The sequence below is a fragment of the Lutjanus erythropterus genome, chromosome 6 (assembly GCF_056507025.1).
Source record: "Lutjanus erythropterus isolate fLutEry1 chromosome 6, fLutEry1.hap2, whole genome shotgun sequence".
Lineage (NCBI taxonomy): Eukaryota > Metazoa > Chordata > Actinopteri > Lutjaniformes > Lutjanidae > Lutjanus > Lutjanus erythropterus.
The window spans coordinates 24,441,068-24,456,954 of record NC_139322.1 but is presented as its reverse complement, the minus strand read 5'-3'; the positions used below and the strand labels follow the sequence as shown (position 1 = coordinate 24,456,954).

Sequence of the window (15,887 nt, the reverse complement as noted above, 5' to 3'; positions counted from 1 at the left end):
TCAAGACTGTATTTCATATTTATTGACCTATATTTTTGTCAAATAAGTGAACAATGCTTACTTTTGAAAATAAAATGGCATTAAAAATAAAATAGCAATAAAATCAGCATTTAGTATTTCCATGTAGCTACATCCACATATTGATGGATTATTTTTCATGTGTCTCCCTTTAATTTGTGTCTGTGTGTATGTTTAAATTTATCCATTCATTCATTCATTGTCTGTAACCGCTTATCCTTGGGGGTTGCAGGGGGCTGCAGCCTGTCCCAGCTAACATGGGACGAGAGGCGGGGTACATCCTGGACAAGTCGCCAGTTCATCACAGGGCTGACACATAGAGACAGACAACCACTCACACTCACATTTACACCTATGAATAATTTAGAGTCAACAATTAACCTATTATGCTGCATATCTTTGGACTGTGGGAGAAAGCCGGGAGACCCGGAGAGAACCCACACAGACATGAGGAGAACATGCAAACTCTGCACAGAAAGGCCCTGCCCCAGTCACAAACTCCCCCTCCTCCTCCTCCCTTTTTGTACTGCCTTTACTATGTTTATCATTAATTGTAGCTATAATTAATAATTAATTCACTAGTAGTAGTAGTAGTATCACCACATAGCTACCACAGGGGCCTTTAGGATAATGAAATCACTCAAGAAAAATTATTTAACAAAACATCTTTTCTAGTCAGAAGAGCTAAAATATAAAATACATGAATTATACTGTCATACATGGGACATATTATTCATAAGGATGTTTTCATTAGTGTGGCATTGCCTGAAAATAAGAATTGTTGCGTTTTATTCAGAATGAGCTATTTATATCTCCAGAGGGTGTGGGTCCTCTTCTAAGGAAGCCAGCATGTTGCAAGTTTCTACATATATAAATGTATGTATATATAAAACCATGTAATAAATAATAATAATAAACCTGATAATGTACTGTAAATCGGGAGTGATAATATTATTAACATTATCCCCTCCCTTACTTAAATGAATAAATTTACTAATAAATTTAAATAACAAAACCCCCATAGCATCTGCATGAACCGCAATGCCAACATGAAGCAAACTTCGCTCAGGCTGCAGCCCGTCAGTGGGGAGGTCCTAATCTAGCATAGCAGCTGGGAGCATTTTACCACGTGATGCGAGAGATGTTAGAGAGCAGCCATCATCATTTCACCTAATTCATGTCCAGCCTGAAATGGTAAAAGGTGAGACGACAAAGAAATGGAAAACTACGATGGAGTAGGTGAAGAGTGAAGCCTCTCCCGGTCTGTCGTCTGTTTCACAGCCCCACAACATAACACGGTATGTTTTCTGTGCTCTTTTCATCCCCTTCTCCCCTGTTTTCTGCTCATATGGTGGCTGCCGAAGCGCTTGTTTCGGTTTCTGTGTTTCTCTTTACATCACATTAACATATTTGATACCGTAAACAACACCCGCGAGGAGTTGTCACTTCTTAAACATACGCTTTAGTCGGAGAAACGAGTTGTTTTGTCTCTGTCTTCGGCGCTCATTAACATTAGCCATGTTTTGTTGCTGATTATGCTAACACGGTTTGTGCTGCTGTCGGTTGTGTAACAAACGTTTGGAACGCGGCGGAGCTTCAGGTAAACAGAAAAGAACCTTCCAACGTCCAAATCAACGGTTACTAACGTTCCATTCACGCGCTGCTCTCTACTGTCTGTGGTCGCGCGTGGACGTTCTGTGACCCACGAGCACACGTCTGTCTGGCCCACGAGAGCTTCTGTGAAGACTGGGCTGCTATAACATTAGCTAGCATGACAAGCTATTATGGGTTAACTGCCCAGAAGGCCTACACACACAATCAGCAGCCACTTTATGAAGTGAGCTTATCTGAAACTTTATGCACTCTCATATAACAGACGATAGAATTACTGCCATAAAGGTTATAAGTTACATTTTTGTTTGAACAGGTTTAGATGAAACTTAATATTCATTATGGAGGGTGCAGTTTGTGGTATTATTGACCCGATTGCTTCCATTATACTGAGGTGTTGAACCTGACAAATATATCAGTTGACCGACATTATTTGCCCAATATAGGCCTGTCACAGTATTGGTATTGGCAAATGTGCAATCCAATATGAAAACATTTTTTTAAAACGGAACATAATACAGGTTGTTGTTGTTTTTTAATGTATCGGCAGCATTTTAATGTATACTGTTTTTCAAAGTTCTGATTGAATATATACATTTTGCTCTTTTTATCAGTGCCCTGATGTCATTTTTGGACATCAACATTTTTTTAACTGTAAAATATCCTGCCTACAGTATATATCTTTGTCACAAGTGTCAACCACTTTTCCAGTTGTGTGCTTGTGTATATGTTCTATGTTTTGTTCTATATTCAGAATATCGTCTGATGTATCTCTCAGAATTTTAATATTGGCACCAACAATCCAATATTGGTTGGCCCCTAGTTTCAGATAGTTTGTCAATTACATAGCAGTGTTGTTTTCTGTCTCTGCTGTTCTGTTCTAACTGCATTAAAGGTCAACTTTTTTTTAAACTCAAATGTTATACATGTAGTGGTATTCTTTATATTAATGGATTTCTTAAAATTGCATTTTAAAATAGCCACATATCACCTTGCTTACAGTATTGCAATATATTGCAAAATATTGAATTGCACTCTTATATATATTGTATCACAAGATTCTTGGCAATGCAGAATAAAGCCTGAATAGTTAGTGTTACTGTTGACTTGTATTGCTAGCATTTTCCATACTATTATTCCATGCCTTATTGATATAAATGGGGTGTACTGAGGAGTGAGTCTAATATTTCAACCACCAATTTATATAATTGAAGATTGACCAAAGATCAGACACGCCTCTCACTATAAGCTAATATAATACAGTTTTATAGCACCATAAACAGCACCCTCCAAAATAACAGTAAAGTTGAATCAACAAGCACTGAAAATTTAAGTCTTAATAAAGGCAGAATTTATTACAGAGCTATTGTATTAGATATATTGGGTGTTAAACTGTCAGCTGGGTGTAGTGTACAGAATTACACAAAAGAAAATAAAAGATAACTGAACTGGGCAAACTATAAATAAGGCTCAAACACTGTTGACTTTTAATTTCATCACAAGACAAAGAAAGTCATAGACTGTATTGTACACAGCAACACCTTTCAACGCAACACATTCAGGCTTTGTATTCGTACAATGGATGACTTTGTCTTTGGTAAACCTTGAGCTTTATGTACTCAGCAGGTCAACAAACAGGCTAGGGCTTAAGTTCAGGTGGGCCCGGTCTAAATTGGGCCATACAATAGAGACAAGTGTTTCCTTGGCTCAGCAAATCCAGCGCGCCCTTCCTCTTGCATTTTAATAAGCTCCAAACCAACCCAGGGGCCCAGGAACCCCAACCAGCCCAGGCCAGGATCCAGCCCAAATATATCCCTCCACAAGCCACCTTTTATGCTACTAATGGCTATGTTTGTTTTGAAGTCCAAGGTAAACGTGGGAAGACCTTTTATTGTTCTGTTAGTTTTGATTTACTTGTGCGTGTTTTGTGCGTTGTAAGGTGGCCCTTTGCCACAGGGAGAGCGAATGGTAAACTCCTGGCTCAAAGAGTGTGCAAATTAACATGTTTCACTCTCCCCTGAATGCTGGACAGGCATTGAAAAAGAGATTGTTTACATTCAGATGCTGGCCACCCGCTGCTTGCTTTTTCTTCCCCCCTGTTTTCCAATCACTGAAGAGACATGACCCATTTAAATGGTTGTTTACTTGCATTAGAAGAAGAGCCAAAGCACTTCTCAATGAACTCTTGTCTACAATTCAATTAGAGTGGCCTTCCCAGCAGCACAGTTTTCCACATTACACAATGCTCTCTTCAGCCTAGCTGCAACACTGGCAGAAGTGCGAGGACCAAAGGGCAGCAGTGGTCACACCTGCGATCACAAAAAGTCACATTATCTCTTTTTGGGATGTTGGTCCTTAATTTGGTGTGTGGGGTATCGTACCAAATCGGGGTTACACTGTAAAAGAATGGCGTGACCAGTAGAATTGAAACTCCTCCAGTCAAACATGCATTTTGTCCTTTTTGTGCTCACATCTAGAAAAAAAATGATTGGTTTACTTTGAGTCTATCACCGCAAGCATTGTTTGACCTATTACAACTTGTGATTGGCTACAATTCATGCAGTCTGTAGTGTGGTCATCCATGCACCATGCACCAAATCATAACAAAGTGATCTCAGATGTCACCCCTTTCTGCTTCACCTAACTGGGGTTGTGCTGTCAGGCATCTACTGTAGGTAATAGACTATCAAAAAGTACCTCATACAACTTCACATCAAATAATCCAAACTATCCCTATAAGTAGTTCAGTTGAATAATAATTGGCTCTAAGATGTTGTATAACAGGTATAACAGTTAGATTCAGGCTTCACAGTAAGTGCCCTATTACAGCTGTGGTCTATTGTAACTGAGCCAGGGAGGTAAAGCACAGCAGGTATTCATCAGGCTTTTATTGTCAAGTTTCTTAGTTCCTGAAACTGTTTCTGCCTTAAAAGAGCTGCGGTCCAGCAGTGTCTCCCTCAAACACGACAGAACATTTTTTATTTCTTTAAGCCAGACGTTTTATTACTGCTTTTCCTGTTGCCTTCTGACTAGACAACCATATAATAAGAAATGGCTGCAGTTTTTCCTCTCTTTTTCTCCTATTTTTGGAGATTGTGGGAATAGTAGCTGAGTAACGTGTCAGGGCCATGGAGGCCCTGTGTTCTACTTTTATGTTGTTTAGTGCTGCTTTTCATGTTCATTAGCTTTTGAGAAACCAACACTATAAAATGACAATCATAATGATATATATTGCCAAATCACCTATTGATTTTATTATATCCTCCCGAAGGATTTATTCCACTTGACCAGACATGGTTAATTATGATGTTTATACTCTCTGTTGACATCACTGTCAGGAAACCAAGCACTTTCTGTTGTCGTGGCTTGATAAGTGGTGGAAATTGACCACATCATGTTATCACAAATTCTAGGATTGACTCAGCTTTATTAAGAAAAGCTGAAGAAGAAGTAATGTGGAAAATGAGGACACCTAATCAAATAAGCTTTGAATGTTTTTCAAGTTGTTTGTGTACCCTTGTCCTAAATTAGTCTCTTAGCAGAAGGACCAATAACATGGGTGTTTACCAGTATTCTGATGAGAATATTGAGATCAAGGTAGCATGTTGCTCTCTGTCATACTGCCTGTAAAAACTGATGGATCTAATTTTGTGTAGCTTCTATGAATCAGGTACATTTAAATGAATGTGTCACAGTTTATCGCTGACAGATTTTATGGTCCTCTGTAGATCTACAGTCATCGTATAGGGCAAACTTGACCGTAACTATTTTTAGTTACACAATGTGTCTAGTTTCTAGAAATGCATATCTGTGAAATTATAATCATGCAAATTGAATTTGTCCCGATTTATTACAGCCAAGCATAGTCGGATCATGTGTTTTTGTGTTTTCACTTTAAGTGCTTGGAGATAGATTACTCAAAAACAGAATTAATCCAAGTGTGATGCTTTAAGCAGTGTAAGAGCTGTATATCAAAATGTACTACTCAAAAATTACCTGTATTAGTAGATACAGGTATTAATAATAGTAGCAGCTTATGACAATATGGCACTTTAATATCAAGGAGGTTAGATAAGGTTGTAGATACAGTTTTCCATAAATCCACTAACCCCGGGCAATTCCAAGACATGCTCAGAAAAGATCCTTTTTCTCCACATTTGAAGTGTTACAGTTTGTGGTTTGATATAACATTAATTAAAGTAGTTAATGAAGTTGATGCAAAAATATTCCCATAATCAACATTGCCTACAACCGTCCAGTACAATAGATGTATTAAAGTGGTGAATACCATGGTATAAACAGTTTATCTTCCACAATCTCTGATCAGTCTGTACATGCTGTCCAGCAGCCCAACCCTAGTTAGCCACGTGTTAAGAAAGACTGTCTACACAGCAGCTAAAATCTGTCAGATATTACATGTTGAACTATAGCCTCTAGACCTGACATAACTGAGCCAGTGTATTGTCTATAAATAGTTTATCCATTATACATAATCTTTTCTATGATTGTTGAGTGGCAGAAACTTGTTGGACTTGTCTTTCTTGGTTGACTTATAGTGAAATGGTTGGGAGGTAAAACGAGGCCATATAGTCCTGATCTACTGTCTGACTGCTATAGACTTAAGATGAACTTGTAGAAAATGAGGCCATTGTCAGCAGATAATGTTATCAGCGTAAGTTGGTATTTATGTTTGCATCTCAGATTTCCGAGTTCATGAGACACTGCCCTCTTTATGTTTTTATACACTAAGCATCACATGAGAACAAAGCCACTTTTGACGCCGCCTAACAGCCCTGCAGCCAATATCAGTTGTTTACTGATCACCAAATAAACTGATTTAAAGGAGCAATATGACGCAGTTGTGCATGCAAAAATTAGTACTGCAGTCCAAATATCGAGTTGGCGCCATAGACTGTTAAATAGGTTGAAATCCTATTTAATATACGATCAATCATTGAAGTTTCCCCCTGTCCTCTCCTTGACAATAACAAGTGAAAATGAGTCCTCCACTGTAAGCTTATCAGCTGTTTATAACTGTCAATTGTTGGTCAATGTAAAATTAAGTATCTTATCCTGTAAACTCCTCTGGAGTTCAGTTACTGCTTTAACCGTCATAAACATCTACGCCTTTTAATGATTTCTCACGACTCATAAACAGAAACCTCATTTGTCATTAATTTGAACTCTACTTAACATGAAACAGACAAAGTTTTCCAGCCCAAACTAGAAATGTCAAAGAGGGAAGAGGGACACGTCTGCAGCATTGATGTCAGAGAAGACAATATTTCAACTTAACATGTTTCCTTGATCTCTGATGAAATATTGTGGTTATTTTATGATTTATTATTACAGATTTTTTTCTTTAAAACATTGAGTGAATTTTTCATTAGAAGTAATCATTCACTGCAACATATCAAACAAATGCCGTATGACATAATTAAAGCAGATCTGCCATTTTGTCGCCATCAAAGAGCATGATGGGATATGGATGAACATACAGTGTGCCTTATGTTAACTTGTTTCGTAGGATCTGATGATAACATTTCCTGGTCCAAACTGAAAGGTGGCTAATTAGATTACTTAATAATTAACTTGTTTATCTGCTTTCATCTCCTCTGATCTCTTCAGGTCGGCTTCAAACTACACCTGCTCTGACCGCGGCTGTCTGCATCTGGTGACACAGGAGCTCAAACCTGCTTCTTGGTGTGAAGGAGCACAGTGGAGAAGAGGGTCTGAGGCTGATTACTCCCCCCATTTGACTTTGAGGAGGGGGGAGGACAAGGAGGCGGAGGGGGAGGAAGAAGGAGCTGCTATAACCACCCGGAGCATGGGGCAGAAAGTCCCAGGTGGCATTAAAACCATTGATATGCGGGATCCGGCATTCAGCCCCCTGAAGCTGGAGCTACAGGCCCTGAGTCACACCAAGCCGTCTCGACTGGATCTGTTGCTGGACATGCCGCCTGCCAGTCTTGATGTGCAGGTCCAGAACTCATGGAACAACGATGACCGCTCCCTTAACATCTTTGTTAAGGACGACAACAAGCTGGTGTTTCACAGGCACCCTGTGGCGCAGAGCACGGACGCCATCCGGGGCCGTGTTGGCTACACGAGGGGACTTCATGTGTGGGAGATCAGCTGGGCTATGCGTCAAAGGGGCACACACGCTGTGGTCGGGGTGGCTACAAGTGATGCCCCGCTTCACTCGGTTGGCTACACGGCTTTGGTAGGAAGCAACGCCGAGTCCTGGGGCTGGGACCTGTGCAGGAGTAAGCTCTACCATGACGGCAAGAATCACCCAGGAAAAAGCTACCCAGCCTTCCTCGAGCCAGACGACACCTTCATCATACCAGACTCCCTCTTAGTTGTACTGGACATGGATGAGGGGACTCTGGGTTACATAGTGGATGGACATTATCTAGGGGTGGCGTTCAGAGGACTTAAGGGCAGGAAGCTGTACCCAGTGGTGAGCGCCGTGTGGGGACACTGTGAAATACGAATCCGGTACATAAATGGACTTGATCGTAAGTGCAAACTTAAACTTTTTAAAAATATTTCTGCTCTTTTCTTTTCTAAGTGATACAGGTGGTGGGAAATGGATTCTTAGATACATTTTCTCATGAAAGATTATCAATCAGTTCTGAAAGTTTAGTATTTAAAAACCCAATTCTCAACATAATGATCACCTGAAAAAATGTTTGTGTTTTTGTGTTCGTTATGGCTGAACCCACTGATGGGTTAAACTTAATGGGTGTAAACATGTGCATCATGTTCATATTCTGAGCTAGGCTACTTCTTGAGTTTTTTGTCATCAATGGCAAAATAAATGGACGCTGCCTCTGGGTCTGACAAGCTAAGCTAATGCTGATGTGCCTTACACCTGTATTCTTTCTAATGGCCATCAGGGGCGACTCCACCAGTTGCAAAAAGAAGTTTAGATTGTGCTTCAACTTTTCAGATCAAAGAGGATCACGGTGTCTGCAGGTAAACGACCCGGAGCTGGCATTAGCTGCCAGTCTGCTACACAGTGTGGCTAACATTAGCAGTGCTAACAGCAGCAGCAGCTCTGCTTACAGGTTAATGTCTGTATCTGTGCATAATGTGGTCACATGTTGCTCCAGTTGAGTGATCATATATCAGCTTATTATGTTACAGTCTACATTCAACATATTTCCTTTGTCTAGAATAAAACACTGCCAGACGGTCAGACCGTGCTGGTTTTATGAGCTGTCATCTGTCCGACTTTGCTGACATAAACATCTGGGGTTGCCTAGGCGATCAGGGCGCACATGGTGGGCGAGAGGGACTGCCATCAGTGCCACAGTGACAATGCGCAGCCCAGACCAGTGGTGGGCAGCTGCATATAACCTTAGAGACGACAGATAACTGGCATTGTGCGTGACTGAAATATTGCTAAATAGTTTAAACGACTAGTATTTCTGGTACAGACAAGCGAGGGTGACCACAATTAATTAATCGCATGCATCCCTATTTCTCACTGAATTTATGACCTCATAATTATTAAATTATGGTCCTATTTAGCACAGTATGCTTCAGGCCATGTCTACCATGTGATTGACAAGCCTTTCTTGGTGAGTCTGTCCAGTCCCACACACGGGACTGATTAATCTCAGATCAGACTGTCAAAACAGGCCATGCTGATCAAATATAGATCCAGATGATGGTCCTGCATTGCCTATTTCTCGCTCAAACATGTTTTAGGGACTGTTTAGTTGTAATATCAGAAAGATGCAGGCCGCCATTATTTCCTGCTGAATGGACGAGCCAAAACCACCGCCTGAGTTGCAGTATGTCACCCACCAGCTCCACACACTCGCCTGCACTGCGCCTGCTCTGGTTTCAGAAACCAAGATGGCAACCCCATGATGCCGACATTGAGGCTTCAAAACAGTAGTCCACAAACTAATGGGTGATGTTACAGTGGCTCCGTCCACTAATTATTCTACTGTCTGTTTTTTGTGAGGATGGCTGAGCGTGAGCAATTGCAGATGGATATAATCAGATTGGCACCCTCTGGTTCACATATTGAAGCATTTTGGCTTCTGTGAAGTTGAGGGGGAAAAGAGACCTGGACAAGAACTGCACTGTATGCAAGTCCAAGTAAATTAATCTTGGATCATTACAAATCCACCGTGTTTGAAAAGTAGCAAGTAGTCACATAGTGTGAGAAAAAAAAAATAATAATGTATAGAAATAAACAATTTTGATGCATCAATAATCATTTCATAATTTCATGGTAGTCTTATGAATCAGAATCAAATCATGAGGTGCCAAGACATTCCCAACCCTAATAAGCGAGTGATTCATGGTGATGTCAGGTGTGCAGCTCTTGCAAAACCAGTGGCAGCATTTATTGATGCAATAAACAGGTGTGACAGACAGTTCAGGGTTTGTCATTCTGTCTCAGCAGGAAATATTACTGCAGATGGAGTTACTGTAGAGCAAGATTACACTACAGCTTAATCTCTGGTTATCATGTAGAGCAGGACATATGATAACATGACATTATTTGTCATTTGCCTTTTAGTCTAGATTACATATAGATTAATATTTAACTGTATCTCTGAACCACCTTCTCTCATTTAAGAATGATGTCCCTGTGACATGACCTAAGGAGAAATGGAGAAAAGATGTGATCTCACTGTGACCTGCCCCAGTTCTAGTCATTAATTGGTCTTCCTTCATTTTTATATTAGACTGTGGCGCCTCCATGATAGATGTAAGGGTTTATTGCTTAGAAAACATCCAGGGGTCCTTAAAATTTGTGTGCACAAAAACAAGCTGCATGTTTTTCCCCCCAGACAAATGTTAAATAGGATTAATGACAATTATTCCACAGTGAAAGGGTCATGAGCTTTATATAAGGGAACATAGGTGCTTATCAAACATGTAGTACTGCCCACATGTCCCCAGTGCTCCGTGCTCATTAGATTTTTATGTTCAGCTCAGATCCTTCGACCTAGTTTAGGCCTGCGGAAAAGAAGCGCTACAGATGCAGTGATATGCATAAAAGCCAGTTACAGCTGCATGTTCAGAGGGGAAATCCCTGATCTTATACACTGATGTTAAAGCAAGTTAGGCTCACAATATGTAGGCTAGTTAATCTTGTTGTATATATTTGTTGTTATAGCTGCAAGAAAGATTAATTGTTTTCTGCTTCTGACCCAGTTTTTATAGGCACAAAAAGCCAGAACTATTAGTTGGATATTGAACATCAGTACTTTTTGAAGGCTGAACAAAATCTGTCCGCAGCACATATTGAATGTTGCCAAGTTTCAAAATAATATTCCCTGATTTAAATTACTAATTTTAAGCAGCCATACAACAATTTAAAATACTGTCTAAAATTAATAGTGTCTACCGTATATGAGATTTTGGTTAACCTTGTTAAATTAGAGGAGGGATGTAGAATTTTATTTTATTTTTTTATATTCCTCTAAGTAAGCTTTCAAAAAATATCATTTTGGGTATAGATACCGAAACTCCAGTATTGCATAGACCTTTTTCACAGCATTTTTGACATGAAATAGTAGGGTAAACGTAGGTTTTACCAGTGATGAATGATCAAACAGAGTCAGGTCGCTGCTGTTGTGTATTGTTTTATTGGTAACACCTGTGTTTACTCATAAAGTTCAGTATGGCTGCTGTGTAAAAGGTCTTTTGGCACTGCAATTAAAGTGTTTCAATGTGCAAAGCTCAACCCTAAGTGTCCATCATGTGAGGAGGGTCAAAACTGTGTCTCAAGTCTTTTTCCACTGCTTGAGTTGTAGCAGAAATGTTTCATAAATTACAGTTTAGACACTAAAAGAGAACAAACTACATGGACTACACAGGAGGGGAACACTTTATGTAAACTACAGTACAGACATTTGCTGCATTTCATTTGTTAGTCTGTTGTTCTCCCTGGTGTGCACACTAAGAGCAGAAGGTAGAGATATACTTTCATACCCAGATGTGTTAATACCACCTCTGGGAATGTTTGTCCATTTCATTACTGCAGAGTGGACTTCACATCATTGTGAACCTCCTCTTTGAATATCCTTCCTCTGATGGAGGCAGCATACACAGATCATAATTATTTCATATATCTCAATGCCCAGAATGGCTCAAATTGTGAATAGCAGCATCGATGGGGGCAATTTTTTTGCAGAATATTTGAGAATACAAGTTCAAATTTTTATTATACAAAATTACTTAAAGCTGGCATAGGCTATGTATTTTTGGCCTCATTATGAAAAAATCACAATATAGCCTTTTAAGCATAATGTGATTTAGGAAAAAAGCTATTACAGATGAACAGTCCCTAAATCAATGTTCCTGTCCTAACCTAAGACATGAAAACTGTATTATGTGAGCATCCTAACATCACAAAGTCTTGAGACTGTATCTGCTAACTTAGCCAACTCTTTGTTTTAACTCCCAAGTTACAGTTGTTAATTGTCTAAAAAGAACGTGTCGGGATTTTTGTACAAAGAAAACCTCTAACTCATCTGTCTTGAAGTTAAGTGCCCATTGTTGTAGTTTCCCCATTATTTTGTATGCTTCAGTATGTTTGAATGATTAAAAAACACAAAGGTTAAAACGTATTTTACCTCGCAAGGTGTGAGAAGTAGTGTTGGTTGCTAGAAAACAGACATAAAAGTTGATAAGCATTCTGAACTGAGATCAAGTACAATAAGGTTGGATTCCTAAGGTTAGTTAAGATTTACCTCTGTAATACCAAAGTGGAAAAAATCTTAAAGGGATAGTTCACCCAAAAATGAAAATTCAGTCATTATTTACTCACCCTCATGCCGATTGAGGGTCATTTATTTTAATAGTCTGCAAAAACACTGCTGGAGTATCACAGGAAAACGGTGTTGCAGAATTTCCCAAACAATATAAGTGAATGGTGACCAGTTTTCAAACATGAACAACTGGAAAGAAAACATAAAAGGCCTCCATACTGCTCATCTGGTATGATCCAAGTCTCCTAAAATCCTGACATGCCATTTGTACACCATCACACCACACCCAGTTCAGACAGTGCACATGTGAAAGTGACTCCAGGCTAAGGATCTACAGTGAGGATTCAGGCTAAAAACATGGTGTAAATAAAATGTTTTAGTCAACTTGGCATGTCTGGGAGTAAGGAGACTTGGAGTACAAGACAAAAAGTATGGAGGCATTTTATGTTTTTATTCTGTTTTTTTTACGTTTGCATCACAGAATCTCCCAAACAGTGGTGATCAGTTTTCAGTTTTCTTGTGAAACTCCAGCAGTATTTTGTGGACTACAAAACTAAACCTGCCAATCACAGGTTGGAAATATGGCTGATTGCTGAGTATCATTCTCAGGTCTTCAAATATTTCAGTTTTGAGGCTCAACAATCAATCATCTTCGAGCCATCAATCCAAAGCATCTGTAATTTGATGACCTGGGAATAAAACTCAACAATCAATTTTCTTTGTGCAGAATGGTTTACTGCACCTTTAATGGCCCAAAAACATTATGTTCTCCATGGGAACAGAGGATAAAGGTTATACTATACTGTTCCGTTTCCATTTTTATAGCTGGTCATTCCCCTCTGTGTTCACTTTATTTTATGCTGGTGTCTGTCAATTTAATGGACACGACACACCATACACAGTGCCTCTCAGATCTGAGTTGAGATGAGACATTTACACACTCCTAAAATGAGATTCAGCCATTGCTCACACCTCTCCTCCTCTTTGTCTCTCCCCACAGCTGAACCCCTCTCTCTGATGGACCTGTGTAGGCGTTCGGTGAGGGTGGCGTTAGGAAGAGACCGTCTGAGTGAAATCCATAGACTGCCCCTGCCAGCCTCTCTCAAGAACTACCTGCTCTACCAATGACGGCGCTGACAGTCACAAGAACACACTCAGCACACCCTCGTCTCTCTGTCTCTGTCTCTCTCTTTCTCTCTCTCTCTCTCTTTCTCTCTCTCTCTCTCTCATGTTTCTCTGGGATCCTTCTTGGGTTGAACCCGTCTGACAACATTTCTCAAGCCTCCAGGACTGACTCAGCCTTCAATAAGTATGCTTCTGTGTCACTGGCTGGACTCCTATTATGTTTCTTATCCTGTTTTTATGACTCTTTGCAATTGTACTCTCTAACTTTATAAAATCAGGAATCACTGAGCACTATGCACATGCTGATCTAGACGATGCCCTGACAGTCACCATGTCGGTGTACCTCCTCCAGTTTGTAGGTTTATGAGGTGACAAACGTGGCCAATATCTCCAGACTGTGATTATGAATTTCTCTCTTGTAGCCTTTTAAATTTAAATATTATTGATTGTGCTAAAATAAAATTGTGATGGAAAATAAAGGCATAGTTTGAATTATTTGATCTGAGGTTGTATGAGGTACTTGTTGGTAGTCAGTGTAATAGCTACAATATACGCTGGTCTGCACGCCCCCAGCTTGGAGAATCAAAGAAGAGCACCAGCACAGAAGCTAAGCCATGTGCTGCTGTAGACAGTGTCGGCAATAAAAAAAGGTATTTTAGCCACTTTTAGCCAAATGTCCACCCCAGAAAAAGACATTGTCACTCTAAGTATTTGCTAAATTTAAAATATTTTCATTGCTTTACCTTGCCATCAGAAACCCTTTTCTGTTGGGGAAACTGCTTTTATATAAGACAAATATCGCTCTTTCCAAACAAATCAAACGCCATAAGCAACATCACAAATTTTACCTTGGAGAACATCTGTGTTGCTGGTCTAATGCTGCCTCCACCTGTTAGCTGGTTTATATTACTGCGTGACTTAAGTAAACTGAAACTATCCTTTTCAAACACCAAAGTCACACAATAACCCAGACAATCTACAGGTTGAGGCAGTGGAGGACCAGCCACATCTGTGCTCTGCTCTGCAAGGTAGAATTAGAGATTTTTGCTTATTTTGTTTTTTTGGTTGGTGTAGAGAGAACAATATTTGACTTGCATGATGGCAGTCAGAAAAGGCTGCCTGACCACAATATAAAGAAATTAAAATATTCTTAATATAGCATATACTTAAACTGATAGTGACCCCCCTCAGTGGCTAAAATGTTTTTCTTCAGCCCCTGTCCACAGCAGTACATTGCTTAGCCTCAGTGCTGGTACTCCTCTCTGCTTTTCCAACCAGGGGCTGTGTCTACTGTCATCTACTGTAGCTAATACACTGACTATTGATCACTACCTCACATAACCCTGTTCCAAATAATCTGACCTATCCCTTTAAACTTTGATGGTTGGCGCAGAAGTGCACTGCCAATATCTGACCACAAGGTGGCAGCATACACACGTCAACCCATGCACCCTTTCAAATTGATCATTACAATATGAAAATTTAGTTGCTTTTAGAACTGAAAGTTTTTTTAACTGATTAATAAATGAAAAATGTGAGTTCAGACAACACAGACCGGAGATGCTGACCACTCCACAGTGAGTCTGTAGTGCAGTGTGGATGAATGCACTGTGAGGCAGCTGAAGAGCAGCTCCGACCTCTCACTGCACTATCAGGTTTCTCTGTGATACAGAGGCGTACCCCATTACTTACCATCAAGGCATCGGACAGGAACATCATCAGCAGAAATTTTAACAGAAGGATAATGTCACTGTGATTATTGTAGCATGCATCTGCACATCATCTTTTTTTTTTTTTTTTAAATATCTTCTGTCACTCCTGCTTTTTGTAGTGCGGTAGTTTTCAACCACATGCTGTCAGGGCCCAAGAGTGCTGTTTTTTTTTTCTTTATATTAATTCAACCAGTCTCTCCATCGCCTGATTTCACTGGTTTTGCATATTCAGCCACAGAATGGAAACTAACCAATGAACAGCTACTGAAGTGGTTCGCCGGAAAGAAATCCTGCCACTCTTGGGTCTCACTGGCACATAGCTGAGAACCATTGATGTAGTGTTTGTGTTTTATGACATGTAAAGTGGGGGGTTCGAGAAACAGACTATGTTGGTGAATGGCAGTTGAGTCTGAATCAGCAGACTTCAGATTTAAGGCAAGATAATGACAAAAAAAGACAATCCATAAAGTGCTGCACAAATGTAATAAAAGAAGGTCATATTGCCAACATATTGTCAAATGCCATGCCATTAGACCTGTTGACTCTAGTATTTTTAAATGTGCAGACGTGGCCCTTACTCAGCACTCAGCTGATGCGGACACAACTGTGCCACACCTTTCTTTTCCTTGCTTGCAACTTCCATTTTATTTGTATTCCTTGTTGTAGATTTGTTTGT

The 15,887-nt window shown here is 39.9% G+C and overlaps 1 protein-coding gene across 1 annotated transcript; it reads left to right on the top strand.

Moving 5' to 3' along the window:
* Positions 1 to 1,140: 1,140 nt before the first annotated feature.
* spsb1 (splA/ryanodine receptor domain and SOCS box containing 1) lies at positions 1,141 to 13,978 on the top strand. The gene is made up of 3 exons (XM_084721311.1): positions 1,141 to 1,316; positions 7,258 to 8,150; positions 13,375 to 13,978. The coding sequence occupies exons 2-3, from the start codon at positions 7,457 to 7,459 to the stop codon at positions 13,500 to 13,502; spliced, it is 822 nt and encodes a 273-aa protein (XP_084577437.1). The 5' UTR covers positions 1,141 to 1,316; positions 7,258 to 7,456; the 3' UTR covers positions 13,503 to 13,978.
* Positions 13,979 to 15,887: the final 1,909 nt, after the last annotated feature.

Coding starts and splice junctions, on each gene's coding strand:
- spsb1 (XM_084721311.1), top strand. CDS start 7,457: ATGGGGCAGAAAGTCCCAGGTGGCATTAAAACCATTGATATGCGGGAT. Junction 8,151..13,374: donor GTACATAAATGGACTTGATC/GTAAGTGCAAAC, acceptor CTCTCCCCACAG/CTGAACCCCTCTCTCTGATG.